A 13,688-nucleotide genomic window follows, 5' to 3' on the forward strand; every position below is an offset into this window, starting at 1 on the left:
TCCCGGAGTTCACTCAGACTCACGTCCATCGAGTCAATTTCTTTACCGTCACATAAAAAATCTTGATGAAATCTGTGTATTCCAGCATATCATTTGGCAGCCTGCAGGATCAAATACTGACTTTTGCTTTTGATAACTTCAGTGCTGTGGCTACGGCTGTCTCTTTCGGCACAGCCATGGAGGGCCCCGGTCTCCAGTTAGCAGCCTTCAAAGCTCTTATGCCTTCACTTTGTTTAGTACTATCGTTGTTTAGGTGCTGTCGTGTCCGACTCTCTGTGACGCCATGGACTGTAGCCCCGCCGGGCTCCTGTCTGTGGGATTCTCCAGGCAAGAGGACTTGAGTAGGGAGCCACTGCCTCCTCTAGAGGGTCTTCTTGATCCAGGGATGGAACCTCCGTCTCCTGCAGTTTCTCAATGTCTTCCCCTCACTGGGCACTTCATTCCATAAGGTCACAGACAATAATTAGCTACCAGAGTCCCATCCACTTACTTAGATGCTGTTGACGCTGCTGTGACCTTGTTTTTAAAGTCCTGCCATCTCTGCGGTGCTCAAGACTCAAGGACTGCGCAGCAGAGCCTGAAAAGCCAAAGCTGGTCAGGGGCCCGGGCGGGGTCCACCACCTGAGGAGAGGACGACCTCCTCACTGTGCTCCCTGGATCGGGGCCGGGTGGGGTCCACCACCCAAGGAGGACCTCCTCACCGTGCTCCCTGGATCGGGGCCCGGCATGCAAGGAGGACCTCCTTACTGTGCTCCCTGGATCAGGGGCCCAGGCGGGGTCTGCCACCTGAGGAGAGGAGGACCTCCTCACGGTGCTCCCTGGATCGGGGGCCCGGGCAGGGTCCACCACCTGAGGAGAGGAGGACCTCCTCACTGTGCTCCCTGGATCGGGGGTCCAGGTGGGGTCCGCCACCCAAGGAGAACCTCCTCACCGTGCTCCCTGGATCGGGGCCTGGGCGGGGTCCGCCACCCAAGGAGGACCTCCTCACCGTGCTCCCTGGATCGGGGCCCAGGCGGGGTCCACCACCCAAGGAGGACCTCCTCACCATGCTCCCTGGATCGGGGCCCAGGCGGGGTCCGCCACCTGAGGAGAGGAGAACCTCTTCACGGTGCTCCCTGGATCGGGGGCCCGGGCAGGGTCCACCACCTGAGGAGAGGACCTCCTCACGGTGCTCCCTGGATCGGGGGCCGGGCGGGGTCCACCACCTGAGGAGAGGAGGACTTCCTCACCATGCTCCCTGGATCGGGGGCGCAGGTGGGGTCCGCCACCCAAGGAGGACCTCCTCACTGTGCTCCCTGGATCGGGGCCCGGGTGGGGTCCGCCACCTGAGGAGGAGAGGAGGGCGTCCTCACTGTGGTCCCTGGATCCAGAGGCGGGGCGTCCCCACAACCCTGTAGGCAATGGGGATGAACACTCCCCCAAAGTACGTCTGGTGAATATCCTTCCTGTCCCTTTTTCCTTAAAATCTTTCCTTTTGTTATTTCATCAGGTTCCAGAGGAGACAAATTCCTGTCACTAGCTGACAAGTTGACTGCAATTCTTTCTTAAAGACTATTAATTTGGGGAAATTAACATATGTAAAGATAAAAACAAAGAAAAGAATAAGTATCCATATTTCTATCACACAGATTTAGCCATTGTTACTGATGTGGGCTTGCCTGGTGGCTCAGTGGTAAAGAATCCACCTGCAATGCAGGAGACCTGGCTTTGATCCCTGGGTTGGGAAGATCCCCTGGAGAAGGGAATGGCAACCCGGTCCAGTATTCCTGCTTGGAGAATCCCACGGATGGAGGAGCCTGGTGGGCTACAGTCCATGAGGTCACAAGAGTTGGACACAACTTGGCAACTAAACCACCAAATTCTTGATGTGTTTTCATCCCTAATTTTCTTCTTTCACAAGTAAAACTTGTAGGGTTGCAGGGAGAGAAAGAGGGGCAAAAATTATACACATCCTTTGTAAAGTGTTCAGACTTACGAAAAATACAAAGATTCATTCACTCAGTAAATATTTATTGAGCACCCATCGGGCACTAGTACTGTTCCAGATACTGAAGGGACAGCAGAGGAGAAAAACAGACAAGAAAACCCCAGCTTTCCTGGAACAAACGTGAGGAGGCGAAATCACAAATAAGAGAAACAGTATATTACACACTATGTGAGACGATGCTAAGTACGGAGAAAAATAAAGCAGGGTGGGGCTTGTTTTCATTTCCGTTTCTAATCGTGGCTACAATATGGAAACACAGTTTTTACTTACTAACCTGTATCTTCTAATCGTGTTAAAGTCAGATTCTGTTACTTTGGATTTTCTACACATATGGTCATGCCACCTGAGGATGACATGGAGTTTCTTTCTTTTTAACCCTGAACTTTCATTTTCCTACAACTATGTAGAATCTCCTGCACAGAACTGAAAAGGAGAGGTGGCAGCAGGCACCGTGGTCTTCTTCCTGATGCCTGGGGAGCCAAGTTCTCAATAACTCACAATAAAGTACGGTCTTTGTCAGAGTTTTTCTTTCTTTGGTAGATGTTCTTTATTAAAATAAGATGTTCTCTTCAATCCCTAGTTTATAAAGTTGAAAAAAAATCACAAATGGTGCTGGAATTTTATTAAATGCTTTTTATGACTTTTCAGAGACATAACGTTTCTCCTTTATTTCTGTAAACACAGTAAATACAAACTTTTCTGTTTAAAACTACGGTTCTTGCTTTGTGCCACGCCATGTAAATGGAAACTTGCTGGATTCTGCGGTGAAGATCACAGCCACCGTGACGGGTTTCAAGCTGCCCAGGCAGCGACCACAGGCGGTCAGGAAGAAGAAAACCTGGATCTTGGGGCTAAGAGGAGCCAGCCAGCTCTGGCACACCTCTGATTTCAGCTCCAAGAACCAAGACTGACATTCACCACCACAGCAGGAGACCAGCAGGAACAAAGCAAGCTCAAATTATCTTTTATGAAAACTCTCAAAGATAATCTAGGAAGTTGATAAATATGGATATAACTCCCTTAATTTTTCCAAGCCTTTATTAAGTAAAAGCTTGAAATAATAAACAGTGTCAAGCACCATGCTACTACAAAGGAGAGTCAACTCTACTAGTTGGCTCAGAAGACTAGAGAGTCCCTTGGACTGCAAGGAGATCCAACCAGTCCACCCTCAAGGAAATCAACCCTGAATGTTCAATGGAAGGACTGACGCTGAAGCTAAAGCACCAATACTTGGCCACCTGATGAGAAGAACTGACTCCCTGGAAAAGACCCTGATGCTGGGAAAGACTGAGGCGGGAGGAGAAGGGGACGAGAGAGGATGAGGTGGTTGGATGGCATCACCAACTCAATGGACATGGGTTTGTGCAAACTCTGGAAGATGGTGAAGGACAAGGAAGCCTGGTGTGCTGCACTCCATAGGTTGCAAAGAGTTGGACAGGACTGAGCAACTCAACAACAGCAAAAATCGTAATGGTCAACATCCAGGCAGAGAGAGCCTGAACATTCAGTTTCCTCCTGAGTAGTTATCTGCCCAGAAAGAGCACATGGAAATGGTCTATGCTCCACCATTCTACCATAAGTTTAAAATTAATAGATTCTAGAAACAGTTTCAAAACCAGAAATGTGGAAAATGGCTAAAAGTGACACAGATGCTGAGCACACAGAAGAATTAAGTGATGGACCCTTCACTTGTCATCAATGCTGCACCTGCACACTGCTTGGTGGACTGAGGTAAAATACTCCCTCAAAACAGATTTTGGATTCACAGAGAATTCTGGGTTCAATTATTATATAGTTTATAAGAATACAGTTATACTAATTCTCTTAATGACAAGATTTTAATAGCAATACTGTATGATTCTGAGGCGGCTAAAGTAGAATTTTCATGGATACATCTTTAATTAATAATCTTTAATAATCTCTTGTATCTAATCAATTTAGATATATTTTCTCCTATACAGAAGATCCCGAAATAAAGAAGCATACACAGAATATAGCCAACAGTAGGTTATATCAATTTACTTCACGTAAGAACAGCGTATTTTGGGCCTATGATTTCCATTTAATATCAACAAAAACAATCTGTACAGAAAACCCCAAGGCAACCATATAGCATAATATGTAAAATGTGCAAACAGACTTTAAGATGCAAGTCATTCTATAGCGTTTGCAAGGCAGAACTTCATAGTAAATTAAGGAAATCTACCTCATTCTAGCTGACTTAGTAAGACTTTGCATGGAGAGGCCAATGCAAACGGACAAGGCACAACTTAGTGTTGGTGCTGAAGTGTGTAACACACCCCCTCAGATTATTTTTTTGAGGGTATTAAAATAACATAAAATCATGTCTGCATTTTATTATTTAAGGAGACTATCAGCTCATTTCTAAAGCGTCATGAAACATTACATTGATAACATATGTGTGGTCAGGACAAGCTGTTCCCTGAACTTACAAGGTCAAAGACAAGACTCTAGCTATCCTATATTAAAAAAATTTATATATATATATATATACACACACACACCCCGATATCACATACAAGAAACTTTCCATAATCCAAAGGGAGGCCGTGTGTTCCTTTAAGTGAAGGTTCCCATACAGTATTTCATGACAGAATTATTTAAAAAGTACATATTTATTCACCACCTGTTTTGGTCAATCTTACTACAAAAAGACACTGAGAGACAATTTTCTTCTTCAAAACAAAGACAACGCCTAACTTAAGAGAGTCTTTCTCTAAAGATTGCACAGTGAAAGGTATTACTTAGTTAAATATAAAAAAGCTTGCAGCTTTTATAGAAACTATTTAAATCAACATGAAGAAACAAGCCACCCTATCAAAAGTGAGCCAGCCCCTTGGCTACAACGCAGTCCAGGGCCTTCCAAGCCTGACCACAGTGCTCTCTGCTGTCTTACTGCCCATCCCTGAGAGTAAAGCATTTAAAATTTTTTTTAGTAAAGCAAATGAATTTTATTTTGATGAGAATGATGCTTAAGATTTTTTTTTTCAAAATATGAAAAAGTCCCATTTCATTTTAGTTGGAAAAAAAAAAAGAATGCTCCTTGCAAAGACCATTATTCCCAACAATTTAAAATATTTGTATGTCAATCAATTTTAATTTTCTTTTCACTGGGTAATTTCTATTTTTCTGCTATTTATATATCACTCATTTTCTTTTTTTTCCTGTTTTTGTTTATCACTCATTTTATTATGGCCCATTATTTTATAATTTTTGTTAACAGGAGGATTTTATTGGTAATGGAGCAAAAGTACATATAAAACTTGAAGGAACGCTGAAGTGAGATCTCTGTTTCTCTGTGGTAAAAGGGTTTTACCGGAAATAATCTGACTGCCATCCAGAAAAAGCAAAACTGCCTGTGAAAGAGAGAACACGCGTGGTGAGCGCCATCCTGCTGTCTCTGGTCTAGCCTTCTTGGCCAAAATCCTCTGTGAACTTCTTTAGTTTCAACAGGTCGTGCTCGTTGACTGTGGGCTTCGTGCTCGACAGTGACCGTAACATGTCCGACTGTCAGGAGAAAGAACGGGGAGGATTAGTCACCGATCTAACCGAATAAAACCATTTCATCCATAGCATTATCATCACTAGCTTTCGCCTAAGGTTAAATCTGGACATCCGCACTGTGTCACGGACTACTGATAACTCTCCTGTTTCCTTTCTTTGCAAAGAGCAACTTCGACTATGCCATTCCTCTGCTTACAAACTTTCAGTTGCTTGCCCCGTCCTGATCATAACCTTCAAAGGCTCCTTGGCACCCAAGGAAGAATAGTCCTCTTCACCCAAGGACCAAGGCCTCCAGAATTAAACCCCGATCCTTTTTCTGGCTGTATGTTTACTTTTGAAGAAAGCAGCTGTCAAAATGCAACTCAGAAGGGATATATTCATTCACATATGTGAAACAGAGTAATACGATTTAATCAAAACCAACTTATCAAAAAGCTTAACTATCAGCTAAAATCATAAAATGCTAAGAAAATATATCAACATAAAAAATTTATTAAAAAATTAACTTTTAGACCATGTCTCCCGTAAAATAGTATGGAAAAATGATCAAAAGAATAAAAGCTTTAAAAAATAAAGGATTTCTAAATAATTTCTCAGATAAGCAGTGGTTAATTAACACAAATATTTCTAGATGTCTACAGATCTATTATGATATACACATACACACAAGCTTATATACGCATGTCTATAAACCTAGGTCTGCATATCATGTGGAAGCTACTGTTAATTTTGACATAGATCTGAAAAATCCTTAACTAAGAGAAGATTTTAAAACTCAATGTTCATACTGGCTACACCTCAATACAAAACAAAAAGTTTAAAGTTTTGGGGAAAAAACTGAAGGCTCATAATAAATACGTATCTTTTCTTTTTTTTTCGGCAGCATGCTGTGTGGGATTTTAGTTCCCTCACCAGGGATCAAACCTGTGCCCCCTGCAGTCTTACAGATTATTTCATTTCCTCAATAGAAACTATAAAAATGCAATATTTTATGAACATTTTAACTCCTTCAATATAAACTACAGAAATGCAACTTCTTACAATAAACATGTTGTTTTCAGAGCCTTTAAAAAGCACTGCGTTATTTAAACTTTCTGTGGCGCCTTGAGAAGTAAGACAGGAAAGTGCTGCTATGAATGCCGTGAGTCACACAACAGTGTTTCTGGAAGTTTTACTCGATCAGAGGTTCGAGGAGAAACATTTTCACAACATTACTGTGAGACCTACGCCAGAAACCTGTATGTTTTAAAAAACAGCTTCTTCACTTATAATTAAATTTTCCTTGAAGCTCAAAAAAACATTTAAAGATAATTATTTGATACTTTAGATTCTATTAATCTCTATAACCTTTGAAGTATTACTATTAAACATGTCTGATCATGCTAACGTTTTTAAACTAAATTTTATAAAACTGAAAATTTTATTTGACAAATTATAAAATATAATGTTAAATTAATTTTTTTGAACACATGTAAGAATTAAAGATTTTAAAATTTAATAAAAAAAAATATATTTAAAAAAAAAAAAATAAAATAAATTAATTTTTTTTAAAAGCAAACAAAACGTCAAACCATGCAAACAACTGGCTCCAAAAGTTTATCCCCAGGGACATCCATCCACGTCATCTCAATGGCACCAGGGTCACCAGGAGAGCAGGGCGTGAGCAGGTCATCTACTATGTTGTTAGGATCAGCTCTCGAAGGTCCACGAACCTGCAATAAACAGTCATTTGAGATCTTTATTTGAACAAATTGAATAAATATTAAGATTTAAGCCATTATCAGGAAATTTGAACATGTACTATTATCATGTTTTATTAAAATGCTTAGTTCTTGAAAATAAACAGAATATACAACAAAAAGTGCATTATCTCCAGGTGATGGGGTAGATTATGTTTGATTTTAATGTTTTTCTGGATGATATATTTGAAATTTTATAAATTACTTACATGATCATAGGGAGAAAATAAGTAAAAATCCCCTGTGCCTAAAAATACCTTTTTTCTTTTCTAAGGGCAATTCAGTGGTGATAATCCTGGACACCAAGGACAGACCTGCACAGCACGCTGCTACATTTAAACCAGAAAATCAACAAGGCCCTGTCGTATAACACAGGGAAAGAGCTCAGTGTTCTGTAATAACCGAAATGGGAAGAACATTTGAAAAAGAACGGATCCATGTGTACGTATAACTGAATTACTTTGCTGTACATCTGAAATTAACACAACACTGTTAAGCAACTATACCCCAATGTATCGATAAAAATTAATAAAAAATAGATCTACTTAAAAATTCCTTTAAGTTACTCTATTTTCCATAGTAAGAAATTTCTGTGATCTTTGGGAGGTTTATTATTGTGAAATTAACTGTTTCTCCAACAAAAACTCCTTCAAATATAAGTACAAAATTAAATGCTGAGTGTAATTTAAGTGCTAGCTGAACTTACCTGATAACTGATTTAAAGTAAAGAATTTTCGTAATATCCAAAAAAGAACCTCTGTGATAGTGACATAATTTTCAGCTTGTACCACACACATATCAACTCAGAGGCTGCTTCGTCCTTGCACTTGTTTTAAACCATTGGTCTCAAACACTGCCTTAGGATTGGGTAGGGGCAGAGAATTAAACATTTCACTTCACTTGTTACGTATTTTATCGTGTGTCTTCTCTCACAAAAATTTCAGTGGCAGGGATTTTTGTGTTTTTCGACCTCTGTACTACCTGACTTACCTCTCGGCCCAGACTAGCACTGATACATTTAATAAATAAAATCACAGGCAAACTTGTTCTTACTAATCGGAAAGCGCAAGAGAAGACGGAGCCATAGAGGTCTGCTGGACTGGGGATACGGAAGGCCTGACGGTGAGAGATCTGGCTGCTTCACCTTCATCCTTCTAACAAGGGCCTGGCTTTGGGGTTGTATAAGCTGCCCCCAACAGAACTACAGAGAACTGACCGGAAAGTTCTTAGCGGGGAAGGACTGAGCTCCTTCTAAATGGCAAAGAGAATGTTAAGGAGAAACACAGCGGCTGTGGCGTAAAACCTGGTCCCGAGCTAACGCGCTTCTCTCAGTGATGATGACGGAAGGAGAGATGGCAACATCTACTGGACTGTCCAGGTGCCGTGACCGCTGCGTTACGGATCTTCCTCTTTTCATCCTCATACGAGCATTTCAGAGCAGTGCTACCATGCTTACTTAAGAGATGACCGAAAAAAAGGCTTACAAGGTAACACAATTTGGTCAAGCAGATAAAGTGAGTAAATTGTGGAGTCAGGCTTCAAATTCAGGTTTTAATTCAAGCTCCTCATTTTTTAAAAGAAATTATTTACCATGGTAATCTGTATGCAGGCCAGGAAGCAACACTTAGAACTGGACATGGAACAACAGACTGGTTCCAAACAGAAAAAGGAGTACGTCAAGGCTATATATTGTCACCCTGCTTATTTAACTTCTATGCAGAGTGCATCATGAGAAACACTGGACTGGAAGAAACACAAGCTGGAATCAAGATTGCCGGGAGAAATATCAATAGCCTCAGATATGCAGATGACACCACCCTTATGGCAGAAAGTGAAGAGGTGCTAAAAAGTCTCTTGATGAAAGTAAAAGAGGAAAGAGAAAACATTGGCTTAAAGCTCAACATTCAGAAAACGAAGATCATGGCATCCGGTCCCATCACTTCATGGCAAATTGATGGGGAAACAGTGGAAACAGTGTCAGACTTTCTTTTTTTGGGCTCCAAAATCACTGCAGATGATGACTGCAGCCATGAAATTAAAAAGACGCTTACTCCTTGGAAGAAAAGTTATGACCAACCTAGATAGCATATTCAAAAGCAGAGACATTACTTTGCCAACTAAGGTCCATCTAGTCAAGGCTATGGTTTTTCCAGTGGTCATGTATGGATGTGAGAGTTGGACTGTGAAGAAGGCTGAGCGCTGAAGAATTGATGCTTTTGAACTGTGGTGTTGGAGGAGACTCTTGAGAGTCCCTTGGACTGCAAGGAGATCCAACCAGTCAATTCTGAAGCAAATCAGCCCTGGGTGTTCTTTGCAAGGAATGATGCTAAAGCTGAAACTCCAGTACTTTGGCCTCCTCATGCGAAGAGTTGACTTATTGGAAGACTCTGATGCTGGGAGGGATTAGGGACAGGAGGAGAAGGGGACGACAGAGGATGAGATGGCTGGATGGCATCACTGACTCGATGGACGTGAGTCTGAGTCAACTCCGGGAGATGGTGATGGACAGAGAGGCCTGGCGTGCTGTGATTCATGGTGTCGCAAAGAGTCGGACACAACTGAGCGACTGAACTGAACTGAACTGAACATATGGTATACAATAGACACACGTATGTTTATCAGAGTTGTGACGTATTAGTTTGTCATGTACTGATGGATTAGGTTTGCTGACAGTGTTTTGGGATTTTCACATCTACCTTCATGAACATATTGGCGATTGCTATTCTCTGCAAGAGTGTAGGTCCAAATTACCTAGTGTACAGTTACTTAAATTGTCTCCCAAGACTGCACGGAGAAGGAAATGGCAACCCACTCCAGTACTCCTACCTAGAGAATTCTGTGGATGGCGGAGCCTGGTGGGCTTCTGTCCATGGGGTCGCAGAGAGTTGGACACGACTGAGCAACTTCACTTTCCCTTTTCACTTTCATTCATTGGAGAAGGAAATGGCAACCCACTCCAGTGTTCTTGCCTGGAGAATCCCAGGGACAGGGGAGCCTGGTGGGCTGCTGTCTATGGGGTCGCACAGAGTGGGACACAACTGAAGCGACTTAACAGCAGCAGCGGCAAGACCGCACAAAATTCCCTCTCAAACCCTATATGGTCATGTCACTCAGTAGACCATGCAGTGCAGGGGAGGAGTGCGAGGGGAGAGTGGTTGGGACCTCAGTGCCAAGCACGTGAATTCATTTGAACGATAGTTAGCTATCATTATTTTCACTTTGATAAGGAGGTATAAATGTATGGGTAACATGCTTCCAAAGCACTCGTACCAAGTAGTTTTAAAACACATTGGGAGAATTTATTTCAGTGGAACGGCCACATGTCCATTATGTAAATCCACTTATTTATTACGCAAAACTGAAATCTTCATAAAATTCTTCAAAGACAAGTCAACGGTGGCCTCAAAACTTGATTTTAAAAATATATGGAAAGACAGACGAGCGCTGCTTACCTTTTTAAAATGAGTGGCTGACTGCACTTTCCTGACTGGCTGCATGAGTGCGTCCCGCACAATGACACTTATGTCTGCCCCTGAATAACCCTCCGTTTTCTTTCCAAGGTCCCGGAAGTCTGCTTCTGTCAGACTGTTCTGAGTGGTCCCCAAGTGCAGTCTGAACATTGCTGCTCGGGCATGGGCCTCAGGCAAAGGGATGTAAATTCGTTTCTCAAACCTTAAAGTCAAAGAAAAATTACATCAAGAATATTACCATACGATAATATTTAATTTCTGTTAAAAATTGCTTTTCCAAGAACTAAGCAAGATATTTAGATATTCTCTTTTATACAGAGCTAAGCTGAATACATTAAATGGGCCCATATCCACAATAATTAAACATATATATTTAGGGTAATAAAGGGAAAATACCCAGAGCACATTAACAACAAATGCCTGCCTCTCCTGTCCAAGTCAGGGGTCAGCAGGGTTGAAGCACACTGGAGAACATTCTAAAGTGATCAGAATGCCTCCTTGCTGACAGAAGGGGAGTTAATATCCACTGAGTACACTGCCTCTCCTGTCCAAGTCAGGGGTCAGCAGGGTTTAGGCACACTGGAGAACATTCTAAGGTTATCAGAACGCCTCGTTGCTGACAGAAGGGGAGGTAATGTGCACTGAGTGCACTGTGATCAGAAATAAGGTGTTCCCTGTGTTGCCATACCTTCGCCTAATGGCAGAATCCAGAACCCAGGGTATATTTGTAGCTCCCAGAACCAAAATTCCATCATTGTCCACGCCAACCCCTATAGCAAAATAGATGGTTTCAGGTAATTTGTCATTTCAGTGTTCTTTAAACCTCATCTGCATCTTCTCTTATGAATGTGGTATTTCTTTGTTAAAAATGCCTCTCCTTGAGAGTCTCTCTCTGAAAAAACTGTATTTAACCATATTTCATACTACTAGAATATGATATAAATATTCCCAACAGTAGAATCTCCTAAACTGTGGGAAAATACTATTAATATTGTTTTCAAAATATTTCTCAAAAGATTTAAATTTGAAGTCTACTTTTTCCTTCTATTTATATTGTTTCTTGTATAAGTGAACATATAAATAAGTCTCTTCACTCCTTATACCGAGCTGGTTGCAACTGGGCAGAGGTTGAATCAGCTGAGCACTACCTTGCATCTGGACTAGGAATTCTGTCTTGATTCTTCTTGCAGCTTCACTTTCATTTTCACTTCTTGAACCACACAGAGAATCGATTTCATCAATGAAGATAATCGAAGGTTTATTCTCTCTGGCAAGTTGGAATAAGTTCTTAACTAGCCTAAAAATAAATTAAAAGTTTCAATTCCTAAAAATTAGCCAATGACACATGACAATGAAAACATTAAAATAAAACAATGTATCAGTAGGAACTCTAATAGTGTTCCGTTGTGCCCAACCCTTTGCGACCCCACGGACTGCAGCCCATCAGGCTCCCCTGTCCATGGGATTTCCCAGGCAACAGTGCTGGAGGGGCTGCCATTTCCTTCTCCATACGTGTGCCATATATGCTCTCTTTTCCCTATGAAATAAATTTTGAGCTAGGGAACAGTGTGACAGAGAAATTAATACCACCTGTATTACAGCACTTTTTGAAAGGCCTATTAATGATTTAAGAAACCTGTTACTTTATAGACTGATATGATGACTACCAAGCAAAGAAAAACTTAAAAAAAAATCAGCTTACTACTTACTTTTCACTCTCACCTAGCCACTTGGAGACCAGGTCAGAGGAAGATATTGAGAAAAACGTTGAGTTATTTGCTTCTGTGGCTACAGCTTTGGCTAAATAGGATTTTCCTGTTCCAGGTGGCCCAAATAACAGGATTCCCCTCCAAGGTGTTCTCTTGCCTAAAATGTGCATTAAAAAACAACATGAGAACTTCAAGACTGTTAACTTCGTCATCCACCGTGAAGCCCACCGTGACGACGTCTCCGCTCTAAAGCTGGCAAGAGGATGAAACACAACTTAAATGAATCAGTCTGTGGTAAGGACATCTTAATGCGCTTTGTTTCCTTTTTAGGGACCACTTTGTCAAAACTGTGTTTATACAGCTATAACCCTAACAGGCGGCTCGTCCGCATGCTCACCCATCCGACCTCTCTGTACTGAAGCCCCTGTGCAGACAGAGGGCTGCGGGGCAAGGATCTCCGCCTCCGAGGCCGTCCAGTCTCTTAAGGGAGAAGATTCAGGTAAAAGGCAGCTGCTGACCATCCGTATGCGCACTGCTCAATTCAGAATGCTGTAGGAGGCCGTACCCACAGGGGGAGGCAGCCGCCAAGTGTTTCCTTTACCATTCACGACATTTGCAGGGGTGAGACCCCACAGGGGGAGGCAGCTGCGAGTGTTTCCTTTACATTCACAACGTTTGCAGGGGTGAGACTAACACAGTCTGCATGGCTCGCAACCTTACACTCAATTCCTGATTCCACAGGAAGCACATATTATTATTTCAGGTGGTACATTTCCATTCTGATGACTGGAGAACAACAGGGGGACTCCACCTTAAATTCTAGTTTTGCCAAAATGTAGTAACAAGTAAACAAAATCAGTTCTTTGAACCTCAATTCTACTGAGAAATTATAACGTTGCCTTACATAAACCAGGCTGGGTTACAAGTGGCAATAAAATAGCAAACACACATTAAAACAACCTAACAGCTGCTGGGTGTAGACTGTGGGTGACACAAGGGGTCTGTGAAGAGTGACAGGCAGGCGCCAGGCAGCAACACCAAGCACTATGTTTGCTGTTAGGGAAGCCTCAGCTTTCACTTGAATTCTGTTCGCCTAGTTCAAATGTCTGCAACTGTGAGTCAGCGTCCCCTTAAGTGTGGCCCATATACCAGTGTGGCTGATGAAATGCTTTCAGGTGGTGTCAAAACACTTTCCGTTTGAATAATTTTTTACAATGCATTCTATGAAAACACTACTCATCTACAAAGACACAAAGAC

General features: G+C 41.9%; 1 protein-coding gene across 1 annotated transcript in view; it reads right to left on the reverse strand.

The window, feature by feature from the left end:
• Positions 1–3,869: 3,869 nt before the first annotated feature.
• VPS4B (vacuolar protein sorting 4 homolog B) overlaps positions 3,870–13,688 on the reverse strand; it is a 31,873-nt gene continuing 22,054 nt past the window's right edge. The window contains exons 6-11 of the mRNA XM_068993644.1: positions 12,431–12,587; positions 11,870–12,018; positions 11,410–11,491; positions 10,704–10,923; positions 7,084–7,224; positions 3,870–5,515 (exon numbers count right to left, since the gene is read on the reverse strand). Coding sequence (XP_068849745.1) covers positions 5,414–5,515; positions 7,084–7,224; positions 10,704–10,923; positions 11,410–11,491; positions 11,870–12,018; positions 12,431–12,587 — 851 coding nt within the window. The 3' untranslated portion in view covers positions 3,870–5,413. The remainder of the gene's footprint in view (positions 5,516–7,083; positions 7,225–10,703; positions 10,924–11,409; positions 11,492–11,869; positions 12,019–12,430; positions 12,588–13,688) is intronic.

Source organism: Capricornis sumatraensis, chromosome 21 (assembly GCF_032405125.1).
Source record: "Capricornis sumatraensis isolate serow.1 chromosome 21, serow.2, whole genome shotgun sequence".
Lineage (NCBI taxonomy): Eukaryota > Metazoa > Chordata > Mammalia > Artiodactyla > Bovidae > Capricornis > Capricornis sumatraensis.